Genomic DNA, 21,520 nt, shown 5'->3' with positions numbered 1-21,520 from the left:
GCCCTTAATGATCAAGCACTGCTTGACAAGAGAGAACTTCTCCCTCGACTGCAAGGAACAGTGTCGCACTCTTCACTCACATGGATCCCGAAAATTAAAACAATTTACAAATAATTTGAAACCGTACATACATATATATATATATATGTATATATTAATTTTACAAAACAAAATTCCAATGATTGAAATCAACTGCTGACAGTTTGATTTTCATCAGAGAGTGCATTCCCGATCATTACCCTTTGTCCGATAAAATAGTTGATTCTGTTATTATAATCACCCACTCAGATGAATTTTCAAACTGCCCCAACATACCCAGGTTTTGATCCCCACTAAGGATCTCACTAATTGGCATATCAAAGGCAGCCTGATCCAACACCTAGTGAAGTGTCATAATCGAATCTAGGGGTCAGGTTTAACTTTCCTGTTTTGCCCATCTATCTCCAAGGTCCGGGGCAAGACTGAAAATCTAGTCCAGTTCAAAAATTCAAGTAATCTCATACTGCATGTGCCTCGGGTCTTACCCTGATGATTGAGACAGGCCATCTTAACACTTGGTGGCACACCAGCATCAACCTTGACAGGATAAATCTCCCCAAACTTATCCAACGACTGTGAACATTTAAAACTAACATGAATCTCTATAAATGTCTAATTTTAAGGTTTTACATAGAATTAAACCAAACAACATGAATCAAACATGCACTTTATTTATTTCCACTAAATAACAAAAGTACATCAAATCAGATTAAAACTAAAGACATACAAAAACCGTCTAACAATATTGGCATTATAGTGTTTAAATCTACCAGGCACCACAGTGCTCACATCATTCAATCTTTTACGGCTGTGCAATGAAAATATCTCCGTTGTATGTTATGTTTTTTTCATGAGAAGATATTCTCAATGTAAGGCTGCAAGGACCATGCAAACAGTGCAAGGATGGTCTTATAAGAACCAAATCCCATTTCTGAAAAGCCACACCACACTTCATTGGGTATTTTGGCGCTATCCTGTGGGATGTGGATGCATTGTTAACAAATTTTTATTTTATATAGTAATCATATAATTAACAGTGGTCTGACTAATTCACAACATGGTGTATGCTATTTTGTATTTCAAAATTTCAAAGCATGCGACACTCCTGGAAGTATGCTTAATTAATGGGTGGGGGGAGTGTTTCAGAGTCAAGTAATCCACCCTCATCACCAAAACAACTCCCAACCACTACGTGCACAAGGGTATAACCTCCCTACACAGTATAACTAATTGTAAATCCTAGATGAACCTTATACGGAGTTAACCTTGGAATCGAACCCATGAAAGTGGATGCTCTCGGACTTGAACCTAGTTCTCATGCTTGCCAGCTCGAGGTTTACCTTCGCACCAAAGCAATGGCCCCTTATTTAAAACTAATTACTAACACTACAAAGATAATTGAAACTAAGAGAAACCAAAAGTGTTGTTCAGTGCCTGAAAAGTCCTCTAAAAGAGACCCATTAAGACTCTCAATAGGTAACATTATGGCACACCAAAGAGTTCCTCAGCAGCACTCTACAGTCTACACCATTGAAAAGTGGGTTCTGATCTCTACTCGTCAGTCACACAGCCCATTGACGCCGGTTGCACATTCTTGATGTACTGAAAATCAAAATTTCTCTATTAACAAAACACAGAACTTGCATTCATAACCCAACTGTTATTCATTAAATGAAATGAAATAATTCAGACCTTGTATAGGACTCCTCTATTAGCCTTGTATGGTGGTTGAGTCCATTTCTTTCTTCTTTCAGCCAACTCCTCGTCTGTTAAGTGGACATCCATTCTTCTCTTCACAACATCTATGGTGATGATATCCCCATTTTCAATAAAGCCAATTGGACCACCTTCCTGAAAACAGAGAGAAATCGCTTAAGATTGAGACAGAGCTAGCTGCTGATTAACATAATAAAAAAGATCCAAGCTCCTCTGTTTCAGATTATATATATTTGGGTTGGATGCCTTGGCAGCAAAACCAATGATGCATTAACTGTCAAAAAAGTGTAATATCATATTATATTATTGCATCACATATGCCATGCCAACATGCATAATTAGAACATGAGGTGGATTTCATTTGGTCTGCACTGTATTTGGATGGTTAAAGGGTTCTTGCAACTGGAAGAAGCTTGTATTATTGTACATAAGTACTGTGTTCAATTAAACTAAGGAATATCTTGTGAAATACGCATGGAAAGATGCATCACATACCAACTTATGAGGACAAATGCAGAAAGACATGCAAGTGTTTTCCCCTTTTTTCCATTGGCCACTAAGAAATCCTGTATAGAAAGATGCAGCATTTTTTGTACACTACATGATATCCCATTGTCCAAGCGATGTTCAGGGAACCGACCCGGTGGTAGAACCGTTTTTCCTCTGGGTTACAGGTCACCACCTGAGGGTAGAACCGTTTTGTACACTGTGCAATATGCATAATTATATAAAATATACTTCATAATATAAATTATATACATATATTCAAAATATGTAATTAAATTTTGCATGTAACATATTTTTTTTGGAGAAAAAGTAACCAGAGTTCTAATTTCTTTTATACTAAAAATTAAGATTGGAGGCCAAACAAAAGGCTTTTTTTTTTGCAAAAATAGTGGGGCACCTTCGGCTCCTTGGGACGCATAGATTGCAAAAAATCACCTGAAATAACTAAAAAAAATGATCACTCCAATTGGATAACTGAGTGCAAAGTTATGTCCTCCGGAAGTTGGAAGTTAAAAATATGAATAAAAACATGCCAGTTTTATGAAAACAGGACTGGTTCACCAGCTCCTTGGTCAGAACGGCCGATTGGGTGATTTTTGTCAATACCTATTTTAGAGCCTGGCCAAACCAACTGATGGGCTGGTTCACACTTCACAGTTTTTCCGGTCAGACTGTCCAGTCCAGTCTAGTTCTCTGAACACTGTGTCCAAGGGGCCAAACCAACATCTATGGAGTGACTGGTCAGTGGTAGTCACTTGACAGGCACAAGCAGACCATAAACCACCATAATGGGATGTCCTACTAGCATCTCTGTTGATGGGCCAGGTAGCTTGGTGGGCTCGTGCTTAGGCTGTAAGTATCAGACCCAATTATTTTTTGCTAAAGTAATATATAATAAAAACACATTACCATTTAATATATTATTAATAGTAATATATAATAATATTATATATACTAGTAATATATATAAAATATATTAATAATTGTTAGACAGTTTGTATGCCCTTAGTTGCAATCAGTTTTGATGTACTTAAGACATTTAGTGTAAATGAATAAAGTGCATGTTTGATTCATGTTGTGTGGTATGTTTCTATGTAAGACCTTTAAACTGGACATTTAATGAGACTCGTGTTAGTTTAAAATGTTCATAGCCAGTGGGTCGGTCTGGAGAGACCTATCCTGATAAGACTGACACTGATGTGCCGCCAAGTTGGTTGGGGAGGCTTGTCTCAGCCGCCAGAGTAAGACCCGAGGTACATGCAATGAGGGTTCAACTTGAAACCTTGAACCGGACCAGATTTCCAGTATTGCCCTGGACTTTGGTGATGAGTGGGCAAAACTGAAAAGTTACACCTAACTCCTAGACTCGATTATGATACTGCAATAGGTGGCGGATTGGGCTGTCTTTGATATGTCAATCAGTGAGATCCTTAGAGGGGGTCAAAACCTAGGTATGTTGGGATGGTTCATGAACCCATCTGAGTGGGTGATCATAGTGACAGGATCAGCCCCTTTGTCGGACAAAGGTAATGATTGGGGGATGCACTCTCTCTGATGAAAACCAAAAACTGCCAGCAGTCGATTTCAACTGTTGGAATTTTGTTTTGCAAAATATATTTATAATGATATAATATATATGTACGGTTTCAACTCGTTTGCAAAAAGGTTTTAATCCCCGGGGCCTATCCTAGAGGAGAGCGCAGCACTATGCCTTGCAGTCAAGGGAGAAGTCCTCTTTTGTCGGGCAGTGTTTTGGATCATTATGGGCTGAGAGGTTAAGTGTAAGGCCATTTAGGGTTATACCTGATGGGCTAATCTTGCATCTGCCCACAATCCCTGGGTTTTTATAAGATGGCTTGGCCTAGGGACCATTTAGTGTAAGTGTTGGGCCCATAAAGTCCATGTGATGGGCTCAAGGGGTTCACTGGGTTTTCTAGTGAATTTGGCTAGGCCTTGTAACAGAGGTTGGGCCGAACCCATGTGGTTGATGTGTAGATCAATGCTTGGGTCCCAAGCCATACAAAGAAGCCCAATTGGGCAGTAGTTTGAAAGCCTATTGAGCACTTGATGCACATTAGGCTTAAAGCCCATTTCGAACTTGGCTGATTTGATCAGTCACTTAAAGGGGCGGATCTGAGGTTAGGTCAAGCCAAAAGGATTGGGTCTTAACCCTATCCACTCATGGAGACCAAATTCAAATTAGGATTTGAATCTGGTAACCTCCTAATAAGATCAGGAGTGGGGCGATCTAATCTGCATATAGGATTAAGAAGACTCCTTATCCAAATACAGATTTGGATTAGGATAACTCCTAATGAGATTAGGAGGTTTCTTAATCACTAAGAAAAGAGGAGAAGACCTAATTTCGAATTACAAGAATTCAAACCTTAAGAGTATTCGCAGAACACACTGCAACTTGAGATAGGATCTCAGAGAAAACACTAGAGAGAAGAAAGCTATTCGCCACCTTCTGCTCTAGCTCTCTCCTCTAGCAGCCGCCGCCATCTACTGCCAGTTTGTTTTCTCTGTAAGGGAAAGATCAAGAAAGGTTCTTGATATCAATCTTTGCTGAAAGGTTGATCATGTGTGGTGCTCATTGCTTCCATCGAGTTCTTCAGAAGGACCTAGTTCGTGGGACAAACACTGTTGGTTCTGCTTCATTATCACTGTCATCTTCAATGGGAGCGGTTAATGGGAGTTTTCTTTGGGCGTGAACACCGACATTGGGAAATATTGTTTCTTCGGATCAGGTATATCCCTTCCCTTCTCTTTTGGTTCAGATCTGGTTCGGTTTTGGTTCGAGTCAGGTCCTTGAATTCTGTATTCTAAATTTTAGGGAATATGATTCCCAATTGGAAGAAAGGTAAGAAATTTTTGAAATTTTCCCACCAATTCCGCACCCTTTTGGCATCCATTTGATGGATCTTACCATTCTTTCAATAATATATAATAAATTTTGCTTGGATCTCAAGTTTACTTCTTCCTATTCAGACTGGGCTTCAAGCTTTATATTTGGGCTGGGCTTGTTCAAGAATAGGCCCGACAATTGAGCCAAGCTCAGGCTTGGATATTTTCTGTTGACAAGTGATAATGCCTGGCCTGACCCCAGGCCATAACAGGTCTATTTAAAAGGAAAGCCAAGAATAGTAGATGTCCAAGTCCCTGGCACCAATATGTAGCATGGAGTATGCATGTTCAACAGATCCCCTTAGCTAACACCATATAACCTCCTTGAGCTGCCAAGAGAGCCAATAGTGCAAGCCAAGAAGTTGTTGTAGCATCATAGGTATCCCTGCTAATTGCTGGATGCAATCCTAAAGGATCTTCCATTTGTTTGTTTACAAGTAGATTGAGAAGGGCTCAAAGAAGGTTCACAGGATGGGCATACAAACCCCAAGAACTAGATTTTTAGAAGCCACCTGTTAGCTCAATGCATGAAAAGTGTCTTAACTTCTAAAGGAAGACAAAGAAATGCTATTAGTATCCTTGATACATGAGAACTTGGATACCATTCTTAAGTCATAGTCAACTTGTGCAACACATTCAGTGGCAGATGTCTTCTGGACAGGGCCAAAACAGGCAACTCAATCATGTGGTAGAAATTTGACACACCATAGGTCTTTTAACTACAGAATGAGGAACAAGAGTAATGGATAAATAGAGAAACAACAGGACAGCTGCTACACAGACATCACGATCCCAGTTGGCACAAGCAGTAAACACTCCCAGATTGAGTAGTCAAACTCAACCAAGTATTCAAGTTGATAAGGCATTTATTTATCTGACTAGTTTCAAGCTTCACCAAGTATTTTGTCCAAATAGTCACTTCTCTCCAACATGCGAACAAGGTGGAAACCATGAATGATGCAAAATAATTAACCAAACACTAAAATGTCATACAGAAAGGATGAAGATGACACTAGTTAGAGCACCTGAGCTTCGGGGCATATGTGTCCAACAACATATCCATGTGAACCTCCTGAAAATCTACCATCTGTCAATAAAGCAACATCCTGCATAGTTCAAAGTAGAGAATTAGAATCAATGTTGTGACTTCAAATGAAATAAGAATCTATATTGTCCTAGACCAATGAAAACAATCTTTGGTGCAAGCATGTTACTACATGCTTTTACACAGAAGAAATTAAAAATGTTCACAAAAACTCGTATCCATGGCGATTCACATACAACTAGTCTGAAAGCTTTCATGTTAAAAAGTTAAAATATAACTTACAGCTCATCTAATACACTGAAAAACCTTAAGAGGGAACAACACTAATAAAATTCTAGACCGAGGGAGGAGGTGGGTAGAGGATCTCCTATACCAATAAACTTGACCCCCTACAAGAGGAATGACAGGGAGTTTTTTTGTCAAGCCTTTCTCCCTATGTCCTTGCCTTTATACAGAACAAAAATAAATGCTGACAAAGTACACAATTAAATAAGTTAAATGTAGTAGTACCTTCCCAAGACCTGCTCCCATTATTGCGCTTGTTGGTGTTAGCATTTCAGGCATGCCTGGACCTCCCTTGGGTCCCTCCCCTCTAATAACAACAACTTTTCCCTGGAAAATGATATTAGATTATATAAGCAAGAAACAGGAGTTCCATAATTAAGTATATCATTCCCTCTACCCAATAACAATCTTTTTCCCCATTTTACACTTACTGCAGGCAGGGATGATATAAGTGAATACAATTATAGTAACAAATTGAAGGTCTATTTGAAAATACCCAAGTTTCAAGCCAAAGCAAAACTCACATTTCAGTTTTCTTTCCTTTTCCTTATTGATAACTTCATTGGCCTACACACTTGGGCCTAAATTCTGGAATTCCAAAGCATCCTCTTGACCTATATCACTACAAGTTCAAGCAATAGAAACCTAGAGAAGGATGAACACTGGGCACTGCTAAAATAGGGCCAGATTAATAGATTTCATAAAGTCTAACATGGAAATGCCTAAGGTGGAAAATAGGTGAAAAGATGTCAAAGGGCTGTGACCACCTCTAATACAATAGGAATAACTATCCCCTTATGAAATCTTTCCTCATTGAATGTTACACAAACATGCATCATGTAAACAAATACACCTACCAATAAACACACGGGTGCAAGTCGGGTGGGCTGGGCTGGGTTTTAGCTCTACCCAGGCATCCATGAATTGGGCCTAAAGCCCAAGCCTGGCCTGAGCCCAAGTCAAGCCCTAACTAGTCATCCAGAGCCCAGCCCACACTAAAATTTGATGCACTCGGGCTGGGTTTGGCCCCAGGCCAGGTTCAGGTTGGGCTCAGGTTGATCGATCAACCCGCATTAAAAATTGATATACATGTGTGTGTATATGTATGCATGTATAGTTTATTAAAAATATATACATATATGCATGTATGAATGCAAACATGTGTCTACTTATGCACATATACATGTGTATAATTGGGCTGGGCTCGGGTCGTGATAAGGTCAGGCCAGGTTTGGGCTCCTAAGGGCTAGACCTAAGCCCAGTCCAAAAAATTTAAAAGCCTGAACTTTTGGGCCAAGGCCCAGCCTGAGGGCTGAAAATTTAAGCCCAGTCCATGTAAAATTGCGGGCTGGGTCTGTTCAGGCTTGGATTGGGCCTGCCCAAGTTGCACCCTACACACAGGTTATGGACCCCTACTTTGAAGCTTGAGCCTAATTGTTTGATGTATGTTGGAATAATGTTAGAATAGCTTAGTTGCAGTTGTTAGGGCCTGTTTGTCCAAATTAAAGTGTTTTTTATTTCGTTTTTTATTTCTGTTGTGTCTGTTATTGTACTCAGGGGCACAAGGGTCTTTTCCCTTGTTATTTTCTGTCGCCCTATATATATTAAATAAACACTGGTGCCAGCACCGTTGCATTGCAAACCCTCTCTTTTCTCCTCTCTTCTCTTCTCTTCTCTCCTCTCCTCTCCTCTCCTCTTTCACCTATCTCTGGCCGGCTACACTGTCAAGATGGTATCAGAGCAGGAATACTGATTAAAAGAGAGCAGACCGATCAACCCTACTGTCAAGAGAAGATAGATCAACCCAAAGAATAGGTTGAACAGACTAGAAGAAAGGAAATCTGATTCTGGACTACAGAATAGCTACGATTGGTACAGTTCTCCCTCTAATTTTCTCCTCTTTACTCTCTTTGATCATGGGCCGAGTGAAAACCCTATGAATCTGGGGTGGCTGAATGCTATCGAACCTGTGTAACCCTAGCTGTCTTGGATCGTGTGATCCTGTTGGTGTGTTAAGACACCTGTAGGTCAATGCTGACCTGTCTTCTCAATGGTTTGAGTTGACTATAAGCAAGAAGGATCTCTCCTGCTGATTAGTGGTTGTTAGCCATTCTAGAATTCTGATAGGCAGGTCTGAAACTGCCGAATATTACCTCAGTTTTGTCCAGAATTTGGTACGGTTTGTGCACAATCTGGTTGGTAAACCCTAGTGTGTGGGTGTGAACTGAGTGGAGCATTGCGTTGTGGAGTAAGGAGGGGTCCTAAATCCGGTGTGTGAGACTGAATAACTGCTTGACCATGTCGACTGAGAATTCTGCTACTTCAGAAATCTCAGGGAGCCACAATGGAGTGAGTGGGGGAATGGATATGAGCTTTCCCATGGCTGTCATTCCCTTTGATGGTCTGAATTACCTTGAGTGGTCTAGGGGGATAAAACTCTACATCACTGCTAGGGGGCGAATAGGATACATCAATGGGAGAGTAAAGGAACCGAAGTATGGAAGTGCTGAGCATGATAGTTGAGACCAAGAGAACAGTATGATGATGTCTTGGCTCTTGGTTTCAATGCTGCCACAAGTAAGGAAGAACTTTATGTGGGCTGAAACTACTTGTGAGATATGGGAACAAGCGAGGTCCACTTATTCAGAACATAGACACTATGCCAAGATATATCAACTACAAGCTGAATCTTCTACTTGCAAACAGGGGGAGAGGAGTCTCTCGATGTACTATTCTGATTTGACATCAATATGGAAAGAACTTGATCACTATCAGAACGTGAATTGGAAGTGTGATGAAGATGCAAAAGCCTATATAAGTCACTTGTATCACAGCAACGCGTGTTTGTCTTTCTCCTAGGGCTGAATCAGTCATATGAGTCCATCAGGGAACAGATCTTGGGTAGTAAAGACTTGCCATCAATTCAGGAGGTGTATGCCTTCGTGCAATCAGAAGAAAGCAGAAGAAGTGTGACAAATGGTGTAGAAGGGGAGTCAGTTGCCCTAGCAGTCCGGGGAAATTCAGATACAAATGCCGGAGGTGGTTTTAAAATGGGTGACACTCAGAAAAAAACAGAAGATAAAAGCAAGCTTTGGTGCACTCACTGCCAGAAGACACGACACACTAAAGATACATGCTGGGATCTCCATGGAAAACCTAAATGGGCACAGGATTTGGGTAAGAAGTCAGCACCGGATCAGGGCAAGAAACCAGGCCAGCAGAATCAAAGAAGGTATAACTCAGCTAATCTGGCATCGACAGAGACTAGTCCTTCCATGAACATTTGGAATTGTATGGTAGGACTCTCCGTCTACATCAGGTAATGCCACAGCCTTCCATGAGTCATCTCATACTATTGATTCACCTTGGATTATTGACTCCGGAGAATCAAATCACATGACCGGTAAGTCAAATTTGTTCCAGACATATAACCTTCTCTCTAGGAGAGATAAGGTAAGACTGGCTGATGGTTCTTTTTCTACCATAGCTGGCCGAGGCACCATATCTCTCCCACTTGGCCTTACTCTTCCAAATGTCCTGCATGTTCCGAAATTACCTATTAATTTGTTGTCTATTAGTAGTATTACTCACTCTTTGAACTGCTCAGTCACATTTTTTCCGTTTTCATGTGTGTTTCAGGATTTGACCTCGGAGAAGATGACTGGTAGAGGAAGCATGGTGGATGGTCTCTACGTGTTTGAGAATAATGCTGGTCTAGTGGCGACTGAGTCCACAAGTTCGTCGAGTGAAAGTCAGGCCTATTTATGGCATAGTCGTTTAGGTCATATTTCTTTTGAATCGTTAAAAGTTATGTTCCCAAAGTTGTTTGAGTCCTTGTCAGTGAGTCAGTTACAATGTCAAACTTTGAGTAAGCATTGTAGAAGCTCTTTACCTTTAAGATATAAAAGATCTGAATTTCCCTTTCAAATTGTTTATTCTGATGTTTGGGGCCCTGTTACTATACCTACTGCGGCTGGCTATAAGTATTTTGTTATGCTGATTGATGATTATTCTCGATATACTTGGGTTTATCCTATGCGATCTCGAGATGAAGTGCCATAAATTGTGAAAGATTTCCAACGCATGGTGTTCACTTAGTTCCAAACGGAAATTCATATTTTCCAGTCGGACAATGCAAAGGAATCCAAACGGAAATTCATATTTTCCAGTCGGACAATGCAAAGGAATATTTCTATAGTGATCTCACAAAGTTCTTTAATTCAAGTGGGTCACTTCAGCGAAGCTCTTGTGCCAGGACACCCCAACAAAATGGTGTGGCTGAACGAAAAAATCGTCATCAACTCGAAGCTGCTCGTGGCTTGCTGATTCATATGAATGTGCCAAAACAGTTCTGGATGGATACAGTATTGTGTGCGACATATATCATCAATCGCATGCCCTCTCGGCTACTAGAGTATAAGGCCCCACATCAGCTCCTGTTCCCTACAGCCCCGCTATCCACCATTCCGATCCGTGTTTTTGGGTGTCGTTGTTTTGTCCACAACTTCTCACCTACTCGTGGTAAACTTGACCCTCGGGCTATTCCTTGTGTTTTTCTTGGTTACCCCTCATCTCAAAAGGGGTATCGTTGCTATGATCCCATTGCCCGCAAGTACTATGTTTCCATTGATGTCTCATTCTTTGAGAGTCAACCGTTCTTCTCGGTTTCTCCTCAGGGGGAGAGTAGGGTTGAGGAGAAACAGGCGACGACTCAGATTCAACTACCTCCTTTACTCAATCCTCCTCCGTTCCGGGTTTTCCATCGTCATCATAAGAGCCAACAGAGTTCAAGAGCCATGGAGCCAGACACTATGCAACCAACATCATCGGATTCACCTGAGGCAGATCCGTCTCATCAGCCAGGTACACTTGCTCCCATTGCTCCTTTAAATGTTGATTCACATGTCCCCAATTGATTTTAATATTCCTATTGCTAAGAGAAAGGGTGTTAGATCTTATACCACTAATCATCCTATCTCTAACTTTGTGTCCTATGAGCATGTTTCACCCTCGTATCGTGCCTTTCTCTCCTCTATGGATAGTGTTCCTATCCCTAAGACCGTGGTAGAAGCTTTGTCAAAACCTGAATGGACAGATGCAATGAAGGAAGAAATCGATGCCTTACATAAAAATGGTACATGGGAGTTGGTAGATCTTCCTAAAGGGAAGGAACCAGTGGGGTGCAAGTGGGTGTTCACGGTGAAACACAAAGTTGATGGAACTGTTGAAAGGTACAAGGCTAGACTGGTAGCAAGAGGCCTCACACAGGTATATGGAGTGGACTATGCAGAGACTTTTGCCCCTGTAGCGAAGATGAACTCCATCCGGATTCTCCTTTCCTTGGCAGCAAATCTTGACTGGGATCTTCACCAATTAGACATCAAGAATGCCTTCCTAAATGGTGACTTGGAAGAGGAGGTGTACATGACCCAACCCCTAGGGTTCTGTGCCAGAGGCAGTGAACAAAAGGTGTGCAGGTTGAAAAAGTCCCTATATGGATTGAAACAATCACCTCCGGCTTGGTTTAGTAAGTTCCATGTAGCAGTCCAACAAATGGGATTCAAACAATGCCAGTCAGATCATACCTTGTTTGTAAAAGAGGTGAAGGTAAAATTGCAGCTCTTATTGTGTATGTGGATGACATAGTGATCACAGGAGATTGGGAGGCTGAAATCCAGAGACAAAAAATTCTTAGCCACTAAATTTGAGGTGAAGGATCTAGGCCCCTTACGATACTTCCTTGGAATTGAAGTTGCCCGCTCTCACAAGGGCATCTTTATTTCCCAACGGAAGTATGTACTAGATCTATTAGAAGATACAAGCAAGTTGGGGGTAAAACCATCTGATTCACCTATTGAACCTAATCACCATCTGGGAGACAGTCAGGGAGAGTTTTTGAAAGATGTAAAGATGTTCCAGAGACTCGTGGGGAGACTTCTGCATTTGTCTATGACCAGGCCTGATATTGCCTATGCAATGGGTGCCCTTAGTCAATTCATGCACAGCCCGATGACAACTCACTTTGAGGCTGCAGAGAGGATCTTGAGATATCTCAAGAAGTTTCCTGGAGCTGGTTTGTTGTTCTAGAAATACATTCACTTAAAAGTGAAAGTATATACTGATGCAGATTGGGCAAGAGCAGTCAATGACCGGAAGTCCACCAGTGGTTATTGTGCCTTTGTAGGAAGAAACCTTGTCACATGGAGAAGCAAAAAACAAAGTGTGGTGACTAGATCCAGTGCTGAAGCAGAGTATAGAGTGATGGCTCATGGGGTTGCGGAAATCATGTGGATAAGAAATTTGTTAGGTGAACTGGGTTTTGCAGTAAACAATCCTACTTCACTCTACTGACAATAAAGCAGCCATCAATATTGCTGCTAATCCAGTTCTGCATCATAGGACGAAACACATTGAAGTGGACAAACATTTTATCAAAGACTTGAAAGTGGAGAAGTGTGCATACCATATGTCAACTCGGAAGAGCAACTTGCAGATATCTTCACCAAAGGTCTTCATCATGTGCGGCACAAAGATTTGTGTGACAAGTTGGGCATGATTAACATCTATGCTCCAACTTGAGGGGGAGTGTTGGAATAACGTTAGAATAGCTTAGTTGCAGTTGTTAGGGCCTGTTTGTCCAAATTAAAGTGTTTTTTATTTCGTTTTTTATTTCTGTTATGTCTGTTATTGTATTCAGGGGCACACGGGTCTTTTCCCTTGTTATTTTCTGTCGCCCTATATATATTAAATAAACACTGGCGCCGCCAGCACTGTTGCATTGCAAACCCTCTCTTTTCTCCTCTTTTCTCTTCTCTCCTCTTTCACCTATCTCTAGCCGGCTACACTGTCAAGAATGTATAATGTGCCAAAGCAGTTGCATATTATTGCATATGAAAAGCAACATATTGAAAATTCATTAGCATGTCACCCAATTTTCACCATGGTGCTAGAGCACAAAGCATAAGGAGAAACCAATACCTCACACTGCTGAAATCAATGGTTCCACAACCCAAAATACAATTCCCAGTTTATACCCTACTGCAAAATGCTTATTAACTGTTTTCCAACAAGCTCAAAAGTTGATTACTTTCTTTCCAGCCAGTTCTAAAGTTTAAAAGACTCCCCCAGTCCCCCCCCCCATAGAATCCTTTGTGGAACCAAGACCTCCTTCATTGACCAAGCCAAGCATGCAAGACTCCTAACAGGACAGGATTCTTAATGCCCATCCTAGGAAGTCCACATCTAAGTGATCTTTCTTCTGAACTATTTTTCTTGAATACTCGGCATTTAGCACTAAAGTGCTGATGTTGCCTCCTATGGAGATAGAGTACCTAGGAAACTTCAAATAAATATTCTTCACGGGGTGGCTACAAAAGACATTATTCATCTCCTATCCAATTGATGTTAAGGAAATGTTGGCAGAAATGCAGTTAGAAATTACGTAATTACAAACAAGGATTATTGGAGCTCATAAAAGAGAGACCATCAAAAGCAGCAGCATGAACACAGTAAGAAATGAGGAACCATAAAAGAAATCTTTCCTACAATTGTTAAAACTTGTCATAAAAGAAAGAGAAAAAAGCCTAGAGAACCAATGAGTTTGCAGGGCAACATAAATTCCTGGAGAACATGCAAATAGTGGTAGAAATAAAATGCATTATTAGGGAAAGCGTCAGAATTTAAGGTATTATAAGACCAATATATACAAAATGTATTGAATTTGTAATCTCATGATAGTGAGATTATCCCTCATGCAGACAGTTTCATCAACAAAGAAAGGATTGTGCATATAATGAGCATGTCTTCAATGTATGAGTGGTAAATTTAGGACTTATGACTAAAGCCTCAATTGAAAAAATGACTCTGATAGAATAAGGTGACAGAACAAGTGTCATAGACCATAAATAATTGGGACAGAAGTTTGTAAGGAACCAAAGACACAGGACTACTTGAACAAGATGCTCACCAACAACAACCTGGTCAGGATGAGCAAGTTTATTGCTAATGTCTCTTCCTTGGAGTCTGCCCAGCAGTTGCAAATTACAAAATGCAAATATGTTACAGTTTTCCTCTCTCAACTTGGTAGCACTTCATCTGGCTTTTGGGGCATCAATGGGTCACTCCTGATGACCTGGTAGATTTGATGAGGCAATATCCATCTAAAGGCTTTTGTAAGAGGAGAATATCTAATAGAAGTTAACTCTACTTTCTATCTGTTGTAACATTTGGAAACAAAGGAATCACAATCAGGTATTGATTGGTCATATTGAAAGAACTGTTGTTGAGTGGATCTCTATCCTGAAGGAATTTGGTGATCTTTAATATTCCAAGTTCTGTAACAGGTGGGGTTGAATTATTTATCAAAAATAAAAATAAAAAACAGGTGGGGTTCAATTTTACTTGGCTCTTGAGGGGTTAGGTGGCTGATCTTTGCTTTCTAGCAGTTCAGCTAGCTTATATCTAATTTAATTATCAAAATAAACAAAGAAACTACAAATAGAGATATTTTGACAAAATAATAAAAAATAATCTCATACACTACTAGTCCACTATCAATTAACATTCTATTGAAGAGAAAGGTACATTCACAACAATGCTCCAACAGCTTAAACAGTTTTTTGACAGCCTAAACATCATGTATTGATCACTAAGGTCCAATTTCCTTCCCTAATCTGAGAAGATGTTTATCTAGAGAGAAAATATGCCAAAACATGTAAATGGACAAACCATATTATTAATAAGGGGACACAATTGTCTCAGAGAAAAAGAAGAATGGCTCATCAAGCAAAGCATACATATACACCCCTAAAAGTAATCCATCCACTCTATACTCTTTCAGCTTTAAAACCAATTCCTTGGCCAAGGAATCCATCAAAGTATTGCAGAGAGAAATCCAAACAAACACACACGGTGTTCACAAGAGAAGCCTATGCAGACACTTCCAAATATCAGTCTAGGCATTTTTCTCTAATCTCATGGTCAGGTGATTATTTTCTAATCTGGCAGATTAACTGCCTAGCAGTTTGTGGCATCATTACATCTTTCATTTGCCTTTCCAGCATGAAATCAGAAAGTTTCTAACCAATATGTTCTTTAAATAGTTTTCCAAACAGAGCACCAAGATATTATCTCAACCATTAGCAAACTTTAAGAGAACCATAAACCCTTTTGACTTTCAACATAGAGTTAACTTTTACATATAGGGCAAGCTAACCAGTATTTGTCATACCTTAAAACTCATAGGATTCTCAGATATAGCTGCTACCATAGCCTCTTCTCCTTCGAAAACAAGAGCGGGACCTGTAACGCACTTGTAGTTATTGTCTATTCTATGCTAGCAGATTTTGACATACACTTGTAAATATGACTTCAACAGAAAATATGAATGCAGAAAATAATATGAATTATGAGATACTATACCAGAAAAATATAACCCTTCTTTTCCAGTTATCTTTGCCACAGAGCCCTCTGGAGCTAGATTGCCATACAATATCTGGATGTGGCCTGTTGCCTTGATGGGGTTATCTAATGGCCTTATAATTTGCTGTAAAGAGAAAATCGAGAATATGGTAGATGTATTTATACTCGAACTGCACCAAGGACAGAAGAGAAAAACAATCTGTACATTTTTGGATATTTACTGTCTTACTTGCCCTTCAGCCAAAGCAGGGAAATCTTTTGCATTTTCTGCCAATGTCTTCCCAGTGACTAGAAGAAAAAAATAAATAAAAAAAATAAAAAAAAAACATAAATCAAATTCATGATAAAAGGGGTATAGACACCCACAACAATTAGGGGCATACCGGTCATGCAATCCCCATCTAAAAAACCTTTCTCCAAAAGGTAGCGAATGACTGCAGGTGTTCCTCCAATCTATAAGCAAAACAAAAAAAAAATGACTTGTTAAGTAAAAACTTAAAAATTGAAGGAAAAAGAGTGCACTTCCAAATCAAACAAAATTGGAACATAAAGGAAATGCAATATTCCTCAAACCATGCAATACCAGAAACCTTAGTATAACGCTAAGAAAATGATAGCAGACATATTCATTATAAGTTTACAACTACTTGCATTAAGCTACCTTTTGTACATCCTCCATGACATATTTGCCACTGGGCTTTAGATCCGCAAGGAATGGAACTTCATCGCTGACCTTCTGAAAATCGTTGAGAGTTAAATGCAAGCCAACAGACCTGCCAATAAGGACACCATGAGAAAACATTAGATGATATAATTCAAGATACGCTGGGAAACTTGCACCATACTCCACTAACCTAGCAATGGCAATGAGATGTAGCACAGCATTAGTAGACCCACCAAGGGCCATAACAATGACCATTGCATTGCGTAATGATTTCTCAGTGATAATATCCCGTGGTTTCAGATCCATTCTTATTAATTCCAAGAGATGCTTTCCAGCTAATTGACATTCAATCAGCTTCAATGGATCTTCTGCAGGGGTAGAAGAGCTTTTCCAAATATGAAGAGTAATGGAGGATTAGTTACCACAGCATCCAAAGACAATCCTGGTAATGTCAAGAAACAATACATATGGACTTGCTTGGAACAATAATCATGACTGTATTTTCTACCTGTAAGGAAGTGACATTCCCATTGCCTCAATTGCTGAAGCCATGGTATTTGCTGTATACATGCCACCGCAGGCACCTGCTCCAGGGCATGAATTTCGGACCACATTCATTCTTTGGTCATCATTTATTGACCCACTAACATACTCACCATAACACTGCAAAGAATATAAACAAAAAATGAAAAGCATAGCTAGAAAATATAGCTTCAACTTTGAGTCTGATGAAATGCAGATGGATGATATGGACGATTAAAGTAGTAAGCATACACATTGGAAAGACCCAAAGGTCAGTTGCATTTGTTCATCAGAATATCTGTTTACACTACATCATCTAATATGAACTAAGAAATACAGTGAGGTACAACTGAAAAGACCATGGAGGGGTGTGTAGAACCGAAGTATGATTGCTTGCTGCAAAAGCCATGTACTATTGGTAATTAGTAAGATAATTAGCAAGGAAACTCGCCAAGGAGGCTTCAAAGGAGCTCCTAACGGAAGATTGACAATCATAAGAGCATTCTCTTCCACAACCACAGGGATGGCCTTAAGTAAAGGTAATTTGATATGGATTCAAATCATAATATCATACCACAAACACCAAATTATAAGAAAAGACTTGTGAACTCTATGATAAAATTCAGAAATTAGATTAACATTAGAGGAAACTTACATCCATAAAAAAAAACATTAGAGGAAACTTACCTGAAAGGCAGATACTATATCATAAGTATGGCCTTGAAAACGACCGGGCTGCAACAAAAAATAAATACAAAAAATAAATAATAATAGAAAAAAATCAACAAAACAACTAGATGGGCATGAAAACAAGACAAAATTATTTAAAAATCCTTCCCAAGCTTGATAATTGCAAATTTCAATAATTCCAAAAAGACAGCCTTGTCATTGCTATTACCCCATTATGACAAAGAGTTCTGTGTATACTGCAGAATCTGTCTTTTAGAAATGATTGGATGCACAAGCCTCCTATGGAAAATGTGAAGCCTTTGAACTATCACCGTTTTTATCACACCTTACTTAGAGATATAAAATTAGAAATACTTAAAATGCTTGTGGAAAAGCAAGAGCCAAGACACACCAAATAGTGCATTTAATTTGACTGGAGAAAATGGGAGTAGCCATAGCTTAACTTCAAAAGTTACTACCATAATCTTTCCTAAGGAGCAACTACGTTCTGTCTCCCAAGTAAAACAAAATGCAACCAAAAAGAAAAGAAGTTTTAAAGGGATGATGCTCAAATAAACCAATAGTGAAAACAAAATGCAAATAAGCTACACCAACAAAATTCAACTTCCAATAGTTGAGGCAATTGGTTCTAACCTTGATTGTTCCACCATAAACCATGATACTTGGTCGATTAAGTCGTCCCATTGCCATAATTGTACCCGGCATCTGTCAATAATGAGGATCAGATTAGCATTACAGAAGTAAAATAAACCAACTGGTGGATAAAAAAAAAGTATGCCATATTGCTAAGAAGACTCTGAAAATGGACCATAGCTGAAACATTATTACTGAAATTAATGTCTTCTTTTTCGTAAGAGGAAACTGAGATACTAATTGGCAATAGAATTAACACTCTGGACTAATGCATCTTTTATACAGAGGATGATCACCGCCGTGGCACAATTAGAAAGCAGTAACAGAGTGGAATAACAATAGAATGACCCGTTCTCTTGAGATCTAGTGTGCCACAAACTAAGAAGAAGCCAAAAAAAGGGAACAACAACACCTATATTTTTCCTTCTGGAAGAAATACAAAAAAAAAAAAAACTTACATTCTTGTCGCAACCTGGGATAGAGATGTTGCCATCGTACCACTGAGCAGACATGACGGTCTCGATACTATCAGCAATTAAGTCTCGGGACTGTAAACTATAGCACATTCCCCTGGTGCCCATGGAAATGGCATCGCTGACTCCAATCGTGTTGAACCTGAAACCAACCATCCCGGCCTCCCTAACGCCTTCCTTGGCGGCCTCGGCGAGGCGCAACAGGTGCATATTGCACGTGTTACCCTCGTACCAGACCGACGATATCCCCACCTGGGGCTTATGCATATCGTCGTCGGAGAGGCCGACGCCATAGAGGATGGCCTGAGAGCCGCCCTGGGACTTGGGCTCGGTGATACGGGAGCTGTACTTGTTGAGCTTGTGGTGGTGGGGAGGGGACTCTGTGGTGACAGGGGGAGGTGGAGCTGTCTCTGTCGTGGAAACGGAGGTGGTGTCTAGAGAAGCCCGGATACAAAAGGGGCGTTGAAAGGAGTTGGAGCGGTGGCGGAGAAATGTGAGTTTAGACGAAGGGGCACCAGCGACGGCTGCGATTGTGGAGTGGGGCGGCGGCGACAAGAGAGCGGCCTGCATTGTGATTAAGGGTTTTGGGAGGGCTTATGGGATTTGGTCGTAAACAGACGTCTTACGGCTTTTTGAGGTCCTCGCAGACGCAGAGACAATCGAGAACGAGTAATCAAAGGATTATTTTTTTTGGGGAAAATAATACTTTAGGCCGAGTGTCAATTTACTACCCGAAACTTTCGTTATGCGACAATTACCATCACGTGATATCAGGTGCAGTTTAAACATTTTCGTAATACCAAAACTAACCTTTTTCCTTTCTACTCTCTCATTCCGAGCACACTTGACTCAACTCCAGCGTCGCATTCTGAGTGTTGGTCTCACCCAGCGCAGTACATGACACGGTTGTGCAAGTGGGAAAAGACAGATCAGTCCATGTTTAACGTGAAGAGCCTCCTCTGGCATGGCGGCTCCATTTATGACGCCTGGTTCAGTTGCGCTTCGAATCAAGTAAAACCCACGAAGACCCAGATAATAAAAATGAATTCCATTAGCTCCTTTTCTCTATCTTGTCTGAGGATTTTCAATCTTCTTTCATTACAGGTAGCTCAGGTGCTGTTAACGCTGCCATACTCGTTCTCTCAGCTGGGAATGCTCTCAGGCATATTATTCCAGATATTCTACGGCCTCGTTGGTAACTGGACTGCTTATCTCATCAGCGTCCTATACATTGAGTACCGAAGTAGGAAGGAGAAGGTGAACGTGAGCTTTAAGAACCATGTGATACAGGTATCCTTCCAAAATAACATATCAAAGAAAGCGAAAAAAAGAAAATCAGGAGTTGCAGAAAATTCATACTTCGCCTTCTTAATTAATTCCACTAGAGCATACCTACTGACTACCGTTTTTCATTTCAGTGGTTCGAAGTGCTTGACAGATTACTGGGTCCATACTGGAAAGCTGTGGGACTGGCCTTCAACTGTACATTTCTCCTCTTTGGGTCCGTTATACAGCTAATATATAGCTTGCGCAAGGGAATTTTTCTGTTTTCATTTCTTTTGCATAGTTCCAAAAGCCCAACAAAGAACAAGAGCGCTGATTTGATTAGCTGATTTATGATGGGTTCGATGATGAGAGCAGCAACATATATTACATAAACGACCGTCTGGATAAGAGGACATGGACGTACATCTTCGGAGCTTGTTGTGCGACGACGGTGTTCATACCTTCCTTCCACTACTACTGGATTTGCTCTTTTCTAGGGCTCGGGATGACCACTTACACCGCCTAGTATTTGGCCAAGCCCAGCAACAGCAACTCTTGAATGATTTGTCATGCTTCTCTCAGCCACGTCTTAGTTCATCCACTGTTAACAGATCTGTTCGTTCCAAGACCCTGACCCCTTCAAACCTTGAGGATCACTTTACTGCTGAAATCTCCTCGTCGCCCCACTATTCAGATCAGGCAACGTCAGCGGTCTTTTCCCCATCTCACAAATCAGCGGTTCTCAACCAGTTCCAGCAACAACAGAGCATGCTATTGCCGTTCAACACGAACGTTTTCTCCCAAAAAAAAAAAAAAAACGTTGATCATTCACTCTTACAGGCATCCTTTGGTGTTCCATCCCCGGGTAGGATGTTACCTGTGTTCTGGAAAGAAATGAATCATTTATACAGTAATAGCTACCTTCTTTTCTGCAAATTTAATTATGGATCGTTCTTGAATCTTCGTTAGGCCAACTTCAGTAGCACGTTTGCCATCTGTTGCAATTATAGCCACAGTGAATGAGGCATACGTGTTTCGTTCTTGAATCTTCATTAGGCCAACTTCAATAGCACGCTTGACATCTGTTGCAACCATTGCCACAGTGAATGAGGCATACGTGTTTCGTTCTTGAATCTTCATTAGGCCAACTTCAATAGCACGCTTGACATCTGTTGCAACCATTGCCACAGTGAATGAGGCATACGTGTTTCGTTCTTGAATCTTCATTAGGCCAACTTCAATAGCACGTTTGACATCTGTTGCAACTATTGCCACAGTGAATGAGGCATACGTGTTTCTCTGTGCTCTATCTGCTTGAACGAACCTCTGTACATTATTGATATTTAAAGCATA

The 21,520-nt window shown here is 40.4% G+C and overlaps 1 protein-coding gene across 2 annotated transcripts; it reads right to left on the bottom strand.

The window, feature by feature from the left end:
• Positions 1-1,085: 1,085 nt before the first annotated feature.
• LOC148878532 (dehydratase family) lies at positions 1,086-21,232 on the bottom strand. 2 transcript variants are annotated; one of them, XM_088956034.1, is made up of 15 exons: positions 20,294-21,232; positions 18,887-20,196; positions 18,429-18,500; positions 17,793-17,840; positions 17,092-17,246; positions 16,774-16,968; positions 16,581-16,692; positions 16,303-16,372; positions 16,149-16,207; positions 15,920-16,043; positions 15,729-15,799; positions 6,725-6,826; positions 6,195-6,275; positions 1,732-1,890; positions 1,086-1,641 (listed from the first exon to the last, which is right to left on the bottom strand). In XM_088956034.1, the coding sequence occupies exons 2-15, from the start codon at positions 19,469-19,471 to the stop codon at positions 1,591-1,593; spliced, it is 1,884 nt and encodes a 627-aa protein (XP_088812160.1). In that variant the 5' UTR covers positions 19,472-20,196; positions 20,294-21,232; the 3' UTR covers positions 1,086-1,590. The 2 variants fall into 2 exon arrangements, with proteins under 2 accessions (XP_088812160.1, XP_088812171.1); XM_088956045.1 differs by having other exon boundaries at positions 18,887-20,125; positions 20,294-21,079.
• Positions 21,233-21,520: the final 288 nt, after the last annotated feature.

This window comes from Nelumbo lutea, chromosome 1, assembly GCF_056320005.1.
Source record: "Nelumbo lutea isolate HS-2025 chromosome 1, American lotus-T2T, whole genome shotgun sequence".
Taxonomy (NCBI): domain Eukaryota; kingdom Viridiplantae; phylum Streptophyta; class Magnoliopsida; order Proteales; family Nelumbonaceae; genus Nelumbo; species Nelumbo lutea.
The sequence above is the reverse complement of the archived record's forward strand: the minus strand, read 5'-3'. Positions and strand labels throughout refer to the sequence as shown.

Bases quoted from the DNA above. Each gene is read 5' to 3' on its own strand.
- LOC148878532 (XM_088956034.1), bottom strand. From the start codon at position 19,471: ATGCAGGCCGCTCTCTTGTCGCCGCCGCCCCACTCCACAATCGCAGCC. The intron at 18,501-18,886 runs GTAAGTTTTTTT...CATTATTGACAG, and splicing joins TCCCAGGTTGCGACAAGAAT to ATGCCGGGTACAATTATGGC. The intron at 16,044-16,148 runs GTAAGACAGTAA...TTCTCTTTACAG, and splicing joins CTGCTTTGGCTGAAGGGCAA to CAAATTATAAGGCCATTAGA.